The sequence below is a fragment of the Hypanus sabinus genome, unplaced genomic scaffold (assembly GCF_030144855.1).
Source record: "Hypanus sabinus isolate sHypSab1 unplaced genomic scaffold, sHypSab1.hap1 scaffold_1375, whole genome shotgun sequence".
Classification (NCBI taxonomy): Eukaryota; Metazoa; Chordata; class Chondrichthyes; order Myliobatiformes; family Dasyatidae; genus Hypanus; species Hypanus sabinus.
In genome coordinates, this window is record NW_026779447.1 from 18762 (window position 1) to 38892 (window position 20131).

Consider the following 20131-nt stretch of genomic DNA (forward strand, 5'->3'; position numbering starts at 1 on the left):
GAGACACAGAGTGAAACTCCCTCCACACCACCCCATCACACACTCTAGGGAACTGACACAAAGTGAACTCTCTGCACTCCATCCCATCACACACACCCAGGATCAGACACAGAGTGAAAATCCCCACACACCATCCCATCACACACTCCCAAGATCAGACCACCAGTGAAACTCCCTCCACACCATCTCATCACACACTCCCAGTGTCAGACAGAGTGAAAATCCCCACACACCGTCCCATCACACACGCCCGGGGTCAGACACTCAGTGAAACTCCCTCCTCACCATCCTATCACACGTTCCTAGGGTCAGACACAGAGTGAAGCTCCCTCCATACCTTCTATCACACACACAGACACAGAGAGAAATTCATTCCACACAGTCCAATCATACATTCTCGGGATCAGCCACAGAGTGAAATTCACTCAACATCGTCCCATCACACACACCTGGGTTCAGACACAGAGTGAAACTCCCTCCACTCTGTCCCATCACAAATTCACTGGGCTAGACACAGTGTAATGTTCACTTCTCAATATGCCATCACACACTCCTGGGGTCAGACACAAAGTCAAACTCCCTCCACACCACCCATCACAGACTCTTGGGGTGGGACATGGCGTGAAGCTCCCTCCACACCAGACAATCACACAGTCGTGTGGCGAGACGTAGAGTGTTGCTGCCTGCACCCCATTCCATCACAAACTGCTCAGGTCAGACATGGACTGAAACTTCCCGCACACCGTCCCATCACACACTCCCATGGTGGGGCACAGAGTGAAGATCCCTCCACATTTTCCCATCACGTCTCCCAGGGTCAGATACAGACAGTGGCTCCTTCCACACCGTTCTATCACACAGTTCTCAGGTCAGTCACAGAGTGAAGCTCCTTCCACACAGTCCCATCACACATTCCCAAGGTTAGACAGAAAGGATCTCCCTGCACACTGTGTCCCAAAACATAGTCCCAGGGTCGGATGGAGTGAGGTACCTTTCACACTGTCCTATCACACACTCCCGAGGTCAGAGACAGAGAGGAATATGTGCCACACCATCCCATCACACAATCCCAGGGTCAGGCACAGAGTGAAGCTCCCTCCACATTGTGTCTCATGAGACACTCCTGGGTACAGACAGAGAGAGAAATTAATTCCACACAGTCCAATCATAGACACTTGGGATCAGTCCCTAAGTGAAACTCACTCCACACTGTTCCATTACATACTCTGAGGTTAGACACAGAGTGAACCTCTCTCCACACTGTCCCACCACACAATCCCAGGGTCAGACAGAGTTAAGCTCCCTACACAGTAGCCCATCACTCACTCCTGAGGTCAGACACAGTGTGAATCTCCTTCATCACTGACCCATCACACACTGCTGGGGTCAGATACAAAAGCAAACTCCCTCCTCAACAACTCATCTCACAATCTCAGGGTCAGGCACAGACTGAAACTCCCTCCACACTGTGTCACATCAGACAGACAGAGAGAAATTTATTCCACACAGTCCAATCACAGACTCTTGGGATCAGACACAGAGTGAAACTCCCTCCACATCGTTCCATCAAAAATTCCCAGGATCAGACACACAGTGAAACTCCTTCCACACTGGCCCATCACACAGTCCGGGGTCAGATACAGAGTCCATACTGTGTCTGATCTGACACTGAGAGAAACTCAATCAACACAATCCAATCAGATACAGAGTGAAACTCACCCCAGACTGTTCTATTACACCCTCTGAGGGTCAGAAAGAGAGTGAAGCTCCCTCTGCTCTGTCCCATCACACACTCCCGGGGTGAGACAGAGAGTGAGGCTCCCTCCACATTGTCCCATCACAACAGTTTAAACCTCCATTCATGTAAAGGTAAGGTTAATGGCCCTTTCATTACCTCTACGACCAGCATGTGATTGGTATGCCATTGAATAACTAACAGAGTTTCGTCACCGGAAATCTACCCACCATGGATTAGAATTGAAGAATCCTCTCAGATGCGTAGTGACACTTCTTGCAGACAACAATTAAAGTCCAATGTTTTGATTTACCACTGCTTGATATGCAAAGCCTGTTAAAACCTCGGACAGTGTCCAGTTTTGGTCAGTGTCGATTAAACGCTGGGTGCAATGTGTTCTGCCTTCGGACTGACTCTAGTGGAGTGCTCAGAGGCCATGGACGGTTTGGTTTGCGTCAGCAGTATGCTGGCCTCTGGGGAGGAGTGGGGTAAGGTGGTGTTATACATGAGGACCGAGGAGTTGGTGCATCAAACTCTCTGCAGAGGGCTGAGAATGGGGAATGTTGGATCTAGCAACTGCTCCCACACAACAGATCATCCTCGGACTCAATCTCTTCATCCTTAATGAGATCCTCCTTCCCCATCTTACCTGCTTGGGTCAAGTAAGATCTGAGATCACCGCAATTATGCACAAGATCAAGCGTCACACCCTCTGCAACATTATCTCTTTCCAGCAACAGGTATTCATGCAGTTGGCGCAGGGGGGCAACATTGAGAGTCGATTTACCGTGTGAATTGAAGGGGTAATCTGCGAGGTGAACTGGAGTTCGGCGCACCCACCATGCCACATGTGCAGGGAAGTGGGACAGTTTCGGAGGGACTGTCCCAACTCCCGGCCCAGAGAGTCCATCTCAAGCACCTATGCCCCAGCTGCCCTGCCCCTGCCCCTGCCACTGGTTCTCCCCTGTGGGTTTGGGTGGGGGAACGAGGCTACATGCAGGGGGGATGCAGCAGGGTAAGGGGAGGAGATTCTGCAGGGCAGGAGGGTGAAGAAAAAATCCAATAGGAAGAAGGCCATTGAGAACGCGGAGCTCACGTCTGCTCCTGTGTCCTGTAGCAAGGAACCCGCTCTGAAGTTCAGCTGGAGGCTCAGGGAAGTGCGCAGGTGGACAGGGTGATGGACGCAGAGAGTGTCGCTGTATTGGGGACCCCTGTTGCGGGTGCTCCTCCAGCCGGAAGAGGAGAAGGAGCTCTTCTCCCAAGAGGGTAGAGAGTGTAGACATGGGGGAGTCACCGGAGGGCGGGGGGGGGGGAATCCAGGTGTGTCCCTAGTTGTGGCCCCGTCCTATGGTGGTGGAGTGCGTGTGCAGGAATGTGTTGTTGAAGGTGGAGTTGCCCCCTGATCTGGTAACTGAAAAAGCCCTTGAGCCCTCCACCGTACACTGGATAATGATGGTGAAGCAGTGGCCAGCCCCTCTCACTATCAGGGTCCAGGTGAACCCCGAGAACTAGAGTTGTGGGGGTCCACTTGGGCCTGGCTCTCGAGGAGAGAGATGTACTCTCTATACTGACCCCATTAACCCTTCGTTCACAGGGAATTCTTGGGGATGATCCCTCCATTGGTGTTCCTGGGGGTAGGGCTGAGGTGAAGGTGGAGTTGACAGGTATAAACAAGGTACCCACTGGACAATTAGGTTAGGAGCGCTCCCATCTGTTAGTACACACAGGGAGGAAGATACAGGGGCCGGTGCAGAGGGAGACTCATTTGATAGTGAACAATGGAAATCCTCATCCATCCCGAGAAGTGCCCGTTGATACCCATTGAGGAGAACAAAGGGTTTATTCTCACCTCTGTGAAGCATCAGCCGAAACTAGCCTCTCTGCTCTGGTCTAGCATGCTGGAATGGGAAGGGGAAGAGGAATGCTGTGTCTGGGAATGATAGGTGGCAGATTAAATCTTTCCTGGATGACCTGCTGAGAGATGTCAGGGTGGGGATCAAACCACACGTTCAGGGGATGGTGTGTCACAAGGTGGAATTAGCAACACTCAAGACCAGCAGCTAATAAGTATTCTTTCTCCTTTTGGAAAGAGTAGGGCAGAGAATGGCTCCACTCTCACAGGAAGGGAGCTGGCCAAGAGACCGAGTGTACTCCCGATATGGCCAATGTCAATGGCAATTGTCTTGGCCCAGTGTTGAGACAGGTGATCCATCCTGACCAATCCTAAGCAGTCCTGGGGTGGTCCATTGAGGACAATGTCCATCTAGTTTGTGACTTGACAGGGTCCCCAGCAGTTTCTCTTGACCACGAGAAGACATTTGACCAGGTAGTCCAGTTTCCTGGTGGGCACTCTGCAGGCATTTGGGCTCAGTCCACACTTTATAACCGAGATTCATCTCCTATACTCTGCTGCAGAGTGCCTTGTCAAAGTCCATGGACCATTGACAATGCCCATTCCCCTTCAAAGAGGAAAATGTGCATTGAAAAATCTTGTGCCGTCCAATTTTTTGCCCAGTGACAACAACATGTTTTTCAGTGGAAGTAATCCATAACCTGTTCTAAGGATAAAAGAAATGAAATAATTCACATCACTAAGTCTTATTTCTCAGGAAGTAATCATATCAATCGTGTCACATGTTATTAAATTTGTTTGAAGTGGTCATGAAGCCATTCTGTTTTAAATGAACTAGCAGTTCTTCTGCGCTTCACACACTTTGCTTCTTTTGAATTCGACATAGTGAACCAATAATTTCTTCAATAAGAACAATATAAATAAGCCAGTTCTAAAATCTGCAGACAAATCATTGCAAACCTCACTTTGTCAACACCGTCTGCATCAGAAACTGGAAAAGGAAACGTGATTGTGTACGATCGTGAAATATATTTAACATGCCAACGAAGTAGAGAGTGACAACCTTTTGTGTGCAGTTTAAATTCCTTTGTGCACTAGTAACAAAAGATGTGTGTGCGCACCTCAGAGGGAACATTGCCAGAGTGCCCCATGTCCAGCCAGTTGAACAGCAGCTGTGTAGAACCACTCCTGGACCTTCTTTGGAAAAGGCTGACGGGTCTGGCTCTGTGTGAATAGCACATGAAGGTCGTGTTCTTGGCCTATGCTCTGGATGTGCTCCTAATGGTGACAGATCCCATTGACCTGTAGAGGATGTGTGAGTGCCAGGAAGTTTCCTTGGCAGCGTTCTCCGCTTAGATGAGCTGGGAAAGATGTTCCGGACTCCCAGTGGGTCAGTGGGAGGTGAGACTGTTGAATGGAGTGCCAAGCATCTCTCTGCCTGGGAGTTTAGCTGAGTCCTGGATGGTGAAATGGCAGGACCTGGAGACGAAAGTCATGGCCCGGCTGGGATGCTGCTCAGGCCTTCTCAGGGTGCTTTGCTATTGAGGCAGGGTGGTAGTCATAAACCAGCTGGTGGCCTCCATGTTGTGGTACCGGATGGTCACCTTGGACCCATCAGCTCCCTTTGTCACAAGGATGCTGAGGAAGATAATGGACTTCTTCTGGGGTAACAGGAACCACTGGGTCTCTGCGGCAGCCTGGAGTCTCCCAATAACAGAGGAAGGACTGTCACTGGAGTGTGTCCATACGTGGTTGGTGGCTCTCCATTTCAGGACCCTGCAGAGATTCCTGCATGCCGAGCACCCTGCTAGGTGATATGTGTTGGCCATGTACTTTCTCCAGAGGGGCTGCTGTCTTCACAAAGAGATGCGGTTACCATCGGTGGGCGTCAGCAGTACTGCTTTGTGGAGGCTGACTGGTCTTTATTACTGAGAGTCTGGAACATGTTTGCCTCAGGTCAGGAACCCTCTCCACTGACAGAGGGTGGAGACCCAGATGAGGGAACGGCCTACCTCTGCCCTACCCCAATGGATGTTGTGGCAGCTTAGGTGTGTGGAGTGACTCCAGATTGGTCAACGGGAGCTGCATATCGGCCCCGGCCCCGGAATCTTATCCAGGAGCCAAACCCACACAACCTGTGCCGTCTCTCACTGACCCACAGTCTCTGTTGAGTATCTGATGCTCTGTGCCTGTGATACTGCTGCAAGTACGTTTTTCATTGCACCTGTGCACACCTAGTGAGTCTGGCAATAAAACTGACCTTCACTACTGACCACTGCACCTACTCTATACCTACTCTATTAAGTGCACTTAAATGTGCAGGCACTTCAATTGATCTTCCTCCTGTGTGTGTGTTTGAGTGTATGATTAGTGGAAACTGTTGTGTTTCTGGCTCCCCTTTCCACCCCCTCTCCCCCCCCCCCACCCCACACACAGTCCCCCAGAAACACGTACCGGTATAATCCTGAGCAGCTTCCCAGGGGAATGAGTGAGCACCTCACTCCACACGCATGGGAGAAAGGGGAGGTGGGGACTATTCCCCAAACTTTCTAAGACTTCATCTTTGGTCATGATCTCCACACCACAGTGTCGAGAACTATGGTGTACACACATACAGAGACACACCACACACACACACACACACACACACACACACACAGACGTTCTTTAACTAGGGGGTTAGGGGTTAGTGCAGGGGTTCAGGTATAGAGTAGGTGCAGTGGTCAGGGTACGGCTTAGGGTGAAGTTAGGGTATATGACTGAGTACAAGGAATTAGGCGTCATGGCAAGGGCAGAAGTCAGGGGTCCTGCGATAGTTCGGGGTAAAGCAGGGTTTGTGGATTAGAACAGCAGCTAGGAATTAGATTTTAGGGCAAGGGTTATGGGTAAGAAAGGAGTTCGGGCTCAGCTGGGGTTATGGGTTAAGGCTGAAAACAGGGGATCGGAATTAGGTCAAGGTGCAGGGGTCAGGGTTTAGGGCAGGGATCAGGGATTAGGGCAGGGCCGGATTAACCTAGTAGCAAAAATAGCATAGGCTACGAGCCCCGCATTTTCGAGGGCCCCGCCCGCACTAAATGCTTGCAAGCTGCAGACTGCTGAAATCGGCATCTCACCGTATTCTCACGACTGTTAGAGTGAGTTTTGGGTAGACGATTCATTTACACTTAAATAAATGACTTCAGCCACCAGTCTTCTCTTCTTTGAACTGTGGATTGAGTTCATAACAATGCATTTCCTAAAAGCTGTGAACGCAGTTTCATTCTGATAATAAATTTTACTTCGCACTTTGAGTTTCGGGGAAGTTCCTTTGATTCTGAGAACAAACAGTTCCAACTCCCAGGAGCAGCCCGTCCCTCGGACACACTGACAGCCAATCAGCGAGTACCGCTTGGAGACGCATGCTCTCATTGGGGGAAGGGTATCGGTGGGCGGGACGGTGTGCGCTCGCAGCGGTCTGGGGAGAGGCCGGAGATTGGGAGCTGCAATTCGGGTAAAGGCTGCAACACCGGCCGGGGTCTAGTTGCGCATCTGTTTGTCACTCATGGTTCCCAACTGCAGTGCAGAACGCTCATTTTCAAAACTGAAAAGGATTAAAAATGAACTAAGGAGGACCAAGGGTCAAAACAGATTGAACGATCTCACTCTAATGAGCATTGAACATGATCTGCGTGAAATAGACATTTCCAGTAACATCAACAAATTGCTCAAGCTAAATCTAGAAAAACTAACTTTTAAACTGTAGTTTTGTTATTTTTGACATTTGAAATTGATAACTACATGTAAGTAATACTATTACTGAAGTGTCAGACATTTGTCGTATTATCTGGCTCTGTAGCAAACGAAAACAATTGAATTACTTTACTGTGCAAGTAAATAATGTATGTTTTAATACTTACGTGCATTTTTTTAAAATTTAGAGCCCCTTTATAACATATGCTACAGGCCCCGCATTAGTTTAATCCGGCCCTGGGTGAGAGTGATGCCAGAGGTTGAAGGTTAGGGCAGGGGGTAGTCCATTGAGCCAAGGGTCAGGGGATTGGGAGTTTGGGATTAGTGCAAAGTTTAGAGGTTGCAGCCAGGTTCCAGTTTGAGGAGGGAGGGATGAAGGTTTGGACTCGGGCCAGGCGGCGTTTCGGATGAAGGTGAAGGTTCTATCAAAATGTAAATACTTACACTGAATGTGGAAACTTTTGGGTTCGGAATCCTGACCTCCAATCACATTCCCAGCTCTGCAATAATAGTCACAGGACTCATCCTCGATTGAGACCTGGATCTGAAGCTCACGTGTGGGTCCTTCGAGTCTCATCTCCGTCCCGGAACACACCTTCTTCCACTGGTAGGTGTCTGCAGGTGGATTCCCGACACTCTCACATCGTAACGTAACCTGTGATCCCTCGACCACAGAATCATTGGACAGGACTTCCACATCTTTGGGTTCATCTGTGGAGTGTTTAAGAGTAAAAATCCCTCCGGTTATTCCAAATGTTAAGGGGAACTGCAAATCTCAGGTAAACGTTCACAAAACCAACAATCGCCAATAAGAATGAGAAACGGATGGAAATAACTTTCTGTAACAAAATGTCACAAGGTCATCCCGAAAGAGGGAGTACAAAGAAAACGAAACATTGGACACATCAAGCGGGTGTCCAGGAATCCCTTCGCAAAGGGAGGGGTACGGGAGAGACTGAAGGAAAGGGTTGAGGAGGGTGAGCTGTGGAGATGGTCAGAGAGGAATAGCGTTTCTTTTGTCCTCATCTACCAGCCACCAGCCTCTGTGTCCAGCACATGATTCTCTGGAACTTCTGTCATCTCCAACAGGATCCCACGACCAGTCACATCTTTCCTTTCCCCCTATTTTCTGCTTTCTTCAGGGATCGCTCCCTCACGTGACTCTCTTGTCCATTCATCCCTCCTCGCTGATCTCCCTCCTGGCATCTCCTTGCAAGCAGAACAAATGCTATACCTGCTCCTACCCCTCCTCCCTCATTCAGGGCCAAACAGACACTTCGCATTTGTTGGGGTCGTATACTTTGTCCAGTGCTCCCGGTGTGGCCTCCTGTATATCAGTCAGACACAACATAGTCTGAGAGACCCCTTTGATGAGCACCTACACTCCATCTGCCAGAAGATGCAGGATCTGCCAGTGGCCACCAATTTTGATTCCATTTCTGATATGCCAATCCATGACCACCTCTACTGTTGCAAAGAGGCCAACCTCAGGTTGAAGGAACAACTCCTTATATTCTATTTGTGTAGCCTCCAACCTGCTGGCATGAGCAATTATTTTTCAAAATTTCGGTAATGCCTCCACTATTCCCCATCCCCTTTTCCCTCTCTCACCTTATCTGCCTGCCCATCACCTCCTTCTGGTGTTCTCCCCACCCCCTTTTCTTTCTTCCATGGCCTTCTGTCCTCTATTAGATTCCACCTTCTCCAGCCCTGTATCTCTTTCATCAATTGATTTCCCAGCTCTTTACTTCATCCCTCCTGCCTTCAGGTTTCACCCATCACCTCGTGTTTTCCCTCCCCTCCCCTACCCCACCCTTTAACTCTACCCCTCATCTTTTTTTCTCCGGTCCTGCTGAAGGATCCCGATCCGAAACGTCGACTGTACGCTTTTCCAAAGATGTGGCCTGGCCTGCCAAGTTCTTCCAGCAACTTGCGTGTGCTGCTTGGGTTTCCAGCATCTGCAGATTTTCTCCTGTCTGTGCTTGTGTGAAGTTGTCATGGAATCAGATTGTATGTGTGTGGTAACAGGATCGAACAGGGTCACTACTGACACTCCACATTGAGGTGTTTCGCTGGAGACTCCTGATCACCAATGAAATTCTTCACTGTGCTGTAAAAGTCACAGGAGGCATCCTCCACTTTCACATAAACTACGTATTTTCTATCATTTCCCCTCGGATTTGATGAATGGGAGCTGCACACGTTCCTGCAGCTATTGCAGTGAGGTGCTGGGTTGGCATCAGATTCACACCACAGTGTGATGGACTGACCACCAGGAGCACCAGTGGGAGATGTGATTCTCACGTTGGTGGGAGCGTCTACAGAAAGAAACTCTCTTCAGTTAAATCAGACACACGAAACCCACTACAAAACGCGGAGACGAGGAAGCATTTTGGGCCGAATATCAACTCAGCGTGAGTAAACGTAACGGGCGACAGAAACCTGTGTTTCTGTCCGGGGACATAAGCCTTCGGGGTCAGACACAGAGTGAAACCCCCTCCACACCGTCCCATCACACAGTCCCGGGGTCAGACACAGAGTGAATCTCCCTCCACACCATCCCATCACCCACTCCCCGGGTCAGACACAGAGTGAAACCCCCTCCACACCGTCCCACCACACACTCCTGGGGTCAGACACAGAGTGAAGCTCTCTCCACACTGTCCCATCACACTCTCCCGGGGTCAGACACAGAGTGAAGCTCCCTCCACACCGTCCCATCACACTCTCCCGGGGTCAGACACAGAGTGAAGCTCCCTCCACACCGTCCCATCACACACTCCCGGGGTCAGACACAGAGTGAAGCTCCCTCCACACCGTCCCATCGCACACTCCCGGGGTCAGACACAGAGTGAAGCTCCCTCCACACCGTCCCATCGCACACTCCCGGGGTCAGACACAGAGTGAAGCTCCCTCCACACCGTCCCATCACACACTCCCGGGGTCAGACACAGAGTGAAGCTCCCTCCACACCATCCCATCACACACTCCCGGGGTCAGACACAGAGTGAAGCTCCCTCCACACCATCCCATCACACACTCCCGGGGTCAGACACAGAGTGAATCTCCCTCCGCACCGTCCCATCACACACTCCCGGGGTCAGACACAGAGTGAATCTCCCTCCGCACCGTCCCATCACACACTCCCGGGGTCAGACACAGAGTGAAACTCCCCCCACACCGTCCCATCACACACTCCCAGGGTCAGACACAGAGTGAATCTCTCTCCACACCGTCCCATCACACACTCCCGGGGGTCAGACACAGATTGAAGCTCCCTCCACACCATCCCATCACACACTCCCGGGGTCAGACACAGAGTGAATCTCCCTCCGCACCGTCCCATCACACACTCCCGGGGTCAGACAGTGTGGAGTTGTTCTGATGGAGCTGGGGGAAAGCATAAGAAAACCGCTGGATGAAGTTATCCTGAGGCATCAGGGAAGGTCCGGCAGGACTCCTGAGTAACTGCTCCACTGTGGGAGCTTCTGGAGTTTATCTGCCTGTTTGGGCTGCATTTGCTGGCGGCTGCTAACTGCGCAGTTTCGCTCCGCAGCGGCTGGCATATTGTCAGAGCTGTTGTTACAACAGTGACGGAGAAACAAATAGTTCATTTTCCAGCTAACATCGGAACGAATCCGCCCCCACCCCCGTCTCGTCGTGCATCTCGGTCGCTGTGAATGAAGGAGTGTTTCCTGGAGTCGGAATTTGCTAGTGTTTTGCCGAAAGGACCACCGGCTCAACTTCAGAGATTACGTTCCATCTTCCTCTCGCAGTCTAAACAGCAAAGACTAGTTTTCAGGCCGAGGGCGACAGTTTGTCATGGGACCCCACACCCTCGAGGCGACTGGATCTGCTGACACAGCAGGATGTGGGTGAGCTGCGAGAAGTTCCAAACTTTCCAGCTCGGGACTTCAGTCACTTTTTTGTGTCTTTATCAGCGGACGTAGCCGCTTACACCGTATCAGGGTAATTAACGTTTTGTACTTGGACTGTATTGCCAGCATGACAGATGGATCCAGGGAGTAGTGGACCCTCCGAGGGACTATGCAAAGGCTGTTGTCTCTAAAATCTCACACAGTGCCCTGATTCAGTTGTTGTGGATTAAATGTGGGGTGCAATGTGTCTGCCATCCGCACTGATTCCAGAAGAGTGCCGGAGGCCAGAGGCTATGGAGGACTTGGCTACTGTTGGCAGCAGTCTGGCTTCTGAGAAGGACTGAGGTAATGTGGTGTTAGACACGAGGACCGATGAGTTGGTGCATCAAGCCCAATGCAGTGGGCTGAGAATGGGGTGGGGGAGCTTTCCTACAGTTGAATCTAATGACCGCTCCCACATAGCAGATCATCCTCAGGCTTAAGCCCTTCATCCCCAATGTGGTCCTCCTTCCCCATCTTGTCCTCTTGGATCGAGGAAGATCCGAGATCACCGCCATTAGGCATAAGAGCAAGTGACATTATCTTTCTTCCGCGACAGGTGTTCATGCAGTTGGTGCAAGAGGAGGACATTGAGGGTCGATTTACCGTGCGATTCAAAGGAGAAATCTACCAGATGAACTGGAGTTCGGAGCACCCACGGTGCCCCGCTTGCAGGGAAGTGGGGCACTTTCAGAGTGACTGTCCCAATTCCTGGCCCAAAGACTCCACCTTGAGCTGCAATGCCCCTGCTGCCCCTGCCCCCGCCCCAGTCCCTGCGCATGCTGCTGCCCCTGCAGGTTTGGGTGGAGAAACCAGGCCACATGCAGGGAGGATACAGCTGCAGATGGAAAGGAGATTCTGCAGGGCAGGAGGGTGAAGAAAAAATCCAAGATCAATAGGAAGAAGGCCATTGAGAACGCGGAGCTCACGTCTGCTCCTGTGCCCTGTAGCAAGGAACCCGCTCTGAAGTTCAGCTGGAGGCTCAGGGAAGTGCGCAGATGGAGGGGGAATGGACGCAGAGAGTGCCGCTGCATTGGGAACCCCTGTTCCATGTGCTTCTCCAGCCGGAGGAGGAGAACAAGCTCTTCTCCCAAGAGGTTAGAGACTGTAGACGTGGGGGAGTCGCCAGAGGGGGAGGGAATGCAGAAGGGTCCCGAGATGTGGCCCTGTCCTGTGGTGGTGGAATGAATGTGCAGGAAGGTGGTTTTGCCCCTGATCTGGCGACTGAGACAGCCGTGGAGCCCTCCGTTAGTGCCTCCCTAGAGCCCAGCGGCCGAGAGCATTCTTGCTCTTTTGGGGAGAGTAGGGCAGAGAGTGAGTCCGCTCTCACCAGGAAGGGTGCTGGTCAGGAGGCCTAGCGTTGTCCCAAAGTGAAGCTCACCGGAGCTAGTCCGAATGGTGAGTGGTAGCAGGGTTTCTCTCTGCAGGTTTCACAATCTCTCAATCCTCAGAGATGGGAGATCTGCGGCGGGTTTCCTGTAGGAAACCGATATCATTTCAGGAGACGAGTCCACTTGACTCTTGGAGTGGCAGGGAGGGGTCGACACGAGCTCCATCAGCTCCAGCTCGAGTGGGATGGTGAGCCCAACCTTCCAGCCGGAAATCACAATAATCCAAGACATCGTTCCCGGCCCTCTGATCCACCTGGCCGTGTGCCTGGATGGTGTCCCCACCGCTGCACTTCATCAACGTGTATGTCCCCGGGTGCGGGATGTAGCAGACGTGCCTGCTCTGTCAGGTGTCCTCTCTGCTAAGTTCCATCGACCCTGGAGACTGCATTATCCTCGGCGGAGATTTCCACTGGACCCGCGAGGTGGACGGCCACTCTGGCCTCCAATGCAACCCAGCATCGGCAAAAGGAGCTACTAGGCTCCTTTGTCTTGGTGGATCTTCACCCTGACTCTAGCATTTTCTCCAGAAGCACTAGAGGGGGAGGTTCTCATAAAGCCGCCTCTACATCTCTCGGGCGTATATCTCCCGCGTGTCAACACCCTCCGTTCACCTGGTGTCGCGCTCGGACCATCACCTCGCGTGGATGGAGTTTGCTCCTCTGCACCCTCGGGTGGGTTCCGGCCACTGTCACTATAACAACCAGCTGCTGGAAGACAGCCGACTCTGGGATTCGTCCCAAGTGTTCTGGGTCAGCTGGAGGGAGATTACTGCTCCCTCATGCTCTGGTAGGATGTGCCCAGGCAGACTGTGTGGTAATTTTTAGGGAGTGTATGCGTGCCCAGGCAACCATCATGAGGGAACTCGTGTTGTCCATGGCAACTACAGAGCGTCCCAGGACCGCTGGGGGATTAGCGCCATCATTGATAGAGATGGGAACATTTCCATATAACCATATAATAATTGCAGCACAGAAACAGGCCATCTTGGCCCTACTAGTCCATGCCGACACTTACTCTCACCTAATCCCACTGACCCGCACTCAGCCCATAACCCTCCATTCCTTTCCTGTCCATACACCTAACCAATTTTGCTTTAAATGACAATACCGAACCTGCCTCTACCACTTCTACTCGAAGCTCATTCCACACAGCTACCACTCTCTGAGTAAAGAAGTTCCCCCTCATGTTACCCTTAAACTTTTGCCCCCAAGTCTCAACTCATGTCCTCTTGTTTGAATCTCCCCTACTCTCAATCAAAAAGCCCATCCACATCAACTCTATCTATCCCCCTCATAATTTTAAATACCTCTATTAAGTTCCCCCTCAACCTTCTTCGCTCCAAAGAATAAAGACCTAACTTGTTCAACCTTTCTCTGTAACTTAGGTGCTGAAACCCAGGTAACATTCTAGTAAATCTTCTCTGTACTCTCTCTATTTTGTTGACATCTTTTCTATAATTCGGTCTTACCAATGCCTTGTACAATTTTAACATTACATCCCAACTCCTATACTCAATGCTCTGATTTATAAAGGCCAGCATACCAAAAGCTTTCTTCACCACCCTATCCACATGAGATTCCACCTTCAGGGAACTATGGACCATTATTCCTAGATCACTCTGTTCTACTGCATTCTTCAATGCCCTACCATTTACCATGTATGTCCTATTTGGATTATTCCTACCAAAATGTAGCACCTCACACTTATCAGCATTAAACTCCATCTGCCATCGCTCAGCCCACTCATCTAACTGGCTTAAATCTCTCTGCAGGCTTTGAAAACTTACTTCATTATCCACAATGCCACCTACCTTAGTATCATCTGCATACTTACTAATCCAATTTACCACCCCATCATCCAGATCATTAATGTATATGACAGACAACACTGGACCCAGTACAGAGGCATACCACTAGTCACCGGCCTCCAACCTGACTAACAGTTATCCACCAGTACTCTCTGGTATCTCCCATTTAGCCACTGTTGAATCCATTTTACTACTTCAATATTAATACCTAACAATTGAACCCTCCTAAATAACCCATGTGGAACCTTGTCAAAGGCTTTACTGAAGTCCATATAGACAACATTCACTGCTTTACCCTCGTCAACTTTCCTTGTAACCTCTTCAAAAAAATTCAATAAGATTTGTCAAACATGACCTTCCACGCACAAATCCATGCTGACTATTCCTTATCAGACCATGTCTATCCAGTTAATTATATATACCATCTCTAAGAATAATTTCCATTAATTTACCCACCACTGACGTCAAACTGACAGGCCTATAATTGCTAGGTTTACTCTTAGAACTCTTTTTAAACAAAGGAACCACATGAGCAATATGCCAATCCTCCAGCACCATTCCCGTTTCTAATGACATTTGAAATATTTCTGTCAGAGCCCCTGCTATTTCTACACTAACCTCCCTGAAGGTCCTAGGGAACATCCTGTCAGGTTCCAGAGATTTATCCACCTTTATATTCCTTAAAAGTGCCAGTACTTTCTCCTCTTTGATCGTCATAGTTTCCATAACTTCCCTACTTGTTTCCCTTACCTTACACAATTCAATGACCTTCTCCTTAGTGAATACCGAAGAAAAGAAATTGTTCAAAATCTCCCCCATCTCTTTCAGCTCCACACATAGCTGTCCACTCTGATTCTCTAAGGGAACAATTTTATCCCTCACTATCCTTTTGCTATTAATAAAACTCTAGAAACCCTTCGGATTTATTTTCACCTTACTTGCCAAAGCAACCTCGTATCTTCTTTTAGCTTTTCTAATTTCTTTCTTAAGATTCTTCTTACATTCTTTATATTCCTCGAGCACCTCATTTACTCCATGCTGCCTATATTTACTGTAGATATCTCTCTTTTTCCAAACCAAGTTTCCAATATCCCTTGAAAACCATGGCTCTCTCAAACTTTTAACCTTTCCTTTCAAGCTAACAGGAACAAAGATTCTGTACCCTCAAAATTTCACCTTTAAATGACTGCCATTTCTCTATTACATCCTTCCCACAAAACAAATTGTCCCAATCCACTCCTTCTAAATCCTTTCACATCGCCTCAAAGTTAGCCTTTCTCCAATCAAAAATCTTAACCCTGGGTCCAGTCCTATCCTTCTCCATAATTATATTGAAACTAATGGCATTGTGATCACTGGACCCGAAGTGCTCCCCAACACATACCTCCGTCACCTCACCTATTTCATTCCCTAACAGAAGATCCAACTCTGCCCCTTCTCTAGTTGGAATCTCTATGTATTGCTGCAAAAAACTATCCTGCACACATTTTACAAATTCCAAATCCATCCCTTTTACAGTTTGGGCTTCCCAGTCTTTCAGTTGATTTTGTCTCGTAATTGTGTTAGTCACTGTTCTGTATATTGTACAGAATCTGTGGTACTGTATTATTGAACTTGTAATAAGGAAATTTTATTTTAAAAAGAGGTGAAGTTCATTCCACACCATCTCATGACATGTCCCCTGGACAGAGTAACTGCTTGGTTGGGAGTATCCATTAATATATTTCATCAGAGGCAAAGATTGGCAGTTCACATAATATTTCTGGTTCTGATGGCACCACCCCTCCCACAGCACTATGCTCCCTCCTCACCGCCTGACCCACAGTACTGCTCTCCCTCCCACAGCAGAGCTCCCTCCTCACCGCCTGACCCACAGTACTGCTCTCCCTCCTCACCGCCTGACCCACAGTACTGCTCTCCCTCCTCACCGCCTGACCCACAGTACTACTCTCCCTCACCGCCTGACCCACAGTACTACTCTCCCTCACCGCCTGACCCACAGTACTGCTCTCCCTCCTCACCGCCTGACCCACAGTACTGCTCTCCCTCCTCACCGCCTGACCCACAGTACTGCTCTCCCTCCTCACCGCCTGACCCACAGTACTGCTCTCCCTCCTCACCGCCTGACCCACAGTACTACTCTCCCTCACCGCCTGACCCACAGTACTGCTCTCCCTCCTCACCGCCTGATCCACAGTACTGCGCTCCCTCCTCACCGCCTGACCCACAGTACTGCGCTCCCTCCTCACCGCCTGACCCACAGTACTGCTCTCCCTCCTCACCGCCTGATCCACAGTACTGCTCTCCCTCCTCACCGCCTGACCCACAGTACTGCTCTCCCTCCTCACCGCCTGACCCACGGTACTGTGCCCCCTCCTCACTGCCTGACCCACAGTGCCGCGTCTCTCCTCCCCGCTGTAGGACTCTGTTGGATTTTCAGTGCGGGTGACAGGTGATTCCCGCTGTGTGATGGGTTGGTGGGGAATCCGATTGTGTCTGTGTGGTGACAGGATACCGCAGTGTCGTACTCACACTGAACATTGATGCGTTTGCCTGGAGACTCCTCTTCACCGATGAAATTCTTTGCGGAGCTGTGACAGACACAGGAGGCGTCCTCCATTTGAACACGCAATCCGTAATTTCCACTATTTCCCCACAGATTTGTTGACTGGGAGCCACACACCTTCCTCCAGCTGAAATAGTTCGCTGCTGGGTTGGCTTCAGATTCACACGACAGTGTGATGTCCTGACCAACAGGAGCAGTGATGTGCAGAAAGAAACCCTCTTCAGTTAAAATCAGACTCCTGTAACCACGGAAAAACGCTGAAACCGGGAAACATTCAGGCTGAACAGCAACTGCGTACCGGCGGTGGTGCGAGTGAACGGCGGTGGATGGGCTGCTGTCAGACTGGCGGCTCTGTCCTGGATGGCGACGAGGTTTGAGTGCCACTCATTCACCCAGCTCACCCCGAGGGCTGCTCGTATTCACGGAAAGAGCCTCCGGTTTTGTGTTTGAACCACATCCCACTGAATTGAATCTCAGCTTTGAAAGCTCTGTCCCTTCCTCACATTCTCATTTTATCACCAACCATTTCCCCCGTGGTCTCTTGTCAGTAACTTTCCAAGATACTCCTTCACCAGAACGGATGCCTCAAATATTTACTTTAAACCTGGATGGTGCCAGCCTGGCTGCAGAACGAGTAGGGCTGGTGACCCCATAGCGTAAAAAATGCCAGAGCTACACACACTCTAACAGAATCCTGTGAGAGGAAGGATGCATCAAGAAGCTGGTCTCCATGGGAAACTTGAAATATTAGCCTAAGACAGAGGTTCTGATGACCTATTGTCAGCGGCCTATGCAACTGTGGAGGTGATGGGAAGACCAACACATCAAATGGGACACCTCTAGTGGATGATGCTCCCGAGACACAGGTTCAGACAGGAGTGGCGGGTTCACTGACAATTGTAAAGCTCCCCGCTAGTGTGTTAGAGTCAGTGGGGGGAGGGGGGTGTTGATTGACAGGAATATGGGGAGAATGGATTACTGTGGGTGCAGGGAGTCTTGGGGAATAGGCTTGATGGGATCTTTCTTTTGGGAGCTAGAATGAAGAGATGGGCCAAATGGCATGTCACAATACATCAGTAAACACTTATCTGATTGGCCAAGACGGTGGTGAAACATTTTGCCCAAGGGCGGGTGAATGGGACTGCGTGTCTGTGCGGTAACTGGTCAGAAACGTCACTACTCACACTGTACATTGATGCGTTTGGGTGGAGATTCCTTTTCATCGATGGAATTCCTCACAGTGCAGTAATAATCACAGGAGATGTCCGCCCATGTAATCCACAGATGACAATACTGAGAATAACATTGCAGATAAACTGATGAAGAACCACACTCCTTCCTCCATCTGTAGTTGTCTGGCTCTGGGTTGGCATCAGATTCACACCACAGTGTGATGGACTGACCAACAGGAGCACCAGCGGGAGTTGTGATTCTCACGTTGGTGGGAGCGTCTACAGAAAGAAACTCTCTTCAGTTAAATCAGACACCGTATCCGGGGACCGGACAGAGTGAAGGTCCCTCTGCACAACCCAAAACACTCCTGCGGTTATACACAAAGTGATGTTCCCATGGGTAGCATGAGGGTCCCTCCTCATCAATTCTTCCACAATGTGGTGCTCCCTCCTCTCATCCTTCCCATGGCATTCCCTCCTCATTGCTCCTCCTACAGAGTTCCCCCTCACTACTCCCTCTCACAGTGTTCCCTTCTTACTCCCTCCCAGTGTTCGCCCTCCTCACCCCCCCACAGCATTCCCTCTCCACCCCCTCCCACAATGTTCCCTCCTCACTCCCTCCTACAGGATTCCCTCCTCAACCCCTCTCACAGTTCCCTCCTCACTCCCTCCCACAGTGTTCCCTCCTCACTCCCTCCTACAGGATTCCCTACTCAACCCCTCTCACAGTTCCCTCCTCACTCCCTCCCACAGTGTTCCCTCCTCACTCCCTCCTACAGGATTCCCTCCTCACCTCCTCCCACAGTTCCCTCCTCACTCCCTCCCACAGTGTTCCCTCCTCACCCCCTCCTGCAGCGGTTCTCTCCTTACTCCCTCCTACACGACTCTCTCCTGACTGCCCTCCGACAGCGCAGAGTGCCCTGTTTACAATTCCCTCCTGAGGATACTGGAGTTCCCGACCTCCGAAATCCCCGGGGCAACAGAACAGCGGAATATCGGGGGATCACTGGGTGTCCAGCAGGGATGGTGTGGGTTACTCACACTGTACGTGGATGGTGATGGTCTCCGAGCTTCCTGTTCCAATCTCATTATGAGCCTGACATTCATATCTCTTGCTGTTCTCTTGTCGGCTAATCCTGTCAAACCGCAGCTCCTGATTTTGGCTCACCTTACTCCGGTCGTTTAGTAACCAGGAGTAACTGGAGACCGGTGGGTCACTCTTGGTGCTGACACAGGTCAGAGTCAGCTGATCATTCTCTCTCATAGTTGCTGGCGCTATGAGCTGTACGCCATTGACGTGGTACTCAATGTGAACGCCCAGAGGTCGAGCTGGAATAGGATTCAACACCTCACTTAGGAACTGGTCAGTGTTTGCATTTTCTGGATTGTTTTACATTAACTTTGACCACCCAGATACACCCATTCGATCCCTCGACGCACAGTGGGGTGTGTGCTCTATGCTAATCCACCACTTCTCTGTCACCTCCCCCCCCCCACAGAACAGTACAGGCCCTTCAGCACATGATGCTATGCCAATATTTTGACCTACTCTAAGATCAGACGAGCCCTTCCCTCTCACACAGCCATGGTAGTGTAACGGTTAATGAACCTTTTTGCAGAGCCAGCTGTCAAATTGGGGATCAGTTTGTTTCATTGTCTGTAAGGAGTTTGTACTTTCTCCCCGTGATGCTGTGGGTTTCCTTGAGATGCCCGAGTTTCCTCCCACATTCTACAACTGACCGGTCAGGGTTAGGAAGTTCCGGACATGCTATGCTGGTGCTGGAAAAATTGTGACCCAGCTCACCTCTGAAGGTGTTGGTCATTGGTGCAAAATAATGCATTGCACTGTATCTGCTGAGGTACTTTAGTCAAAGCCAATCTCTCCAACGCTTTTCTATTTTTTCATTCATTCACAGGCCTGTCTAATTGTTTCTCAAATCTCGAATGTATCTGCAGCGTCCC

General features: G+C 50.2%; 1 protein-coding gene across 2 annotated transcripts in view; it reads right to left on the reverse strand.

Annotated features, from left to right (window-relative positions):
- The window catches only part of LOC132386905 (sialoadhesin-like), a 75878-nt gene that overhangs the window by 18755 nt on the left and 36992 nt on the right, over window positions 1–20131 (reverse strand). For both annotated transcript variants that reach the window (XM_059959263.1, XM_059959262.1), the window contains exons 9-11: window positions 19211–19498; window positions 18182–18448; window positions 7761–8027 (exon numbers count right to left, since the gene is read on the reverse strand). In XM_059959263.1, the coding sequence (XP_059815246.1) occupies window positions 7761–8027; window positions 18182–18448; window positions 19211–19498 (822 nt within the window). The remainder of the gene's footprint in view (window positions 1–7760; window positions 8028–18181; window positions 18449–19210; window positions 19499–20131) is intronic.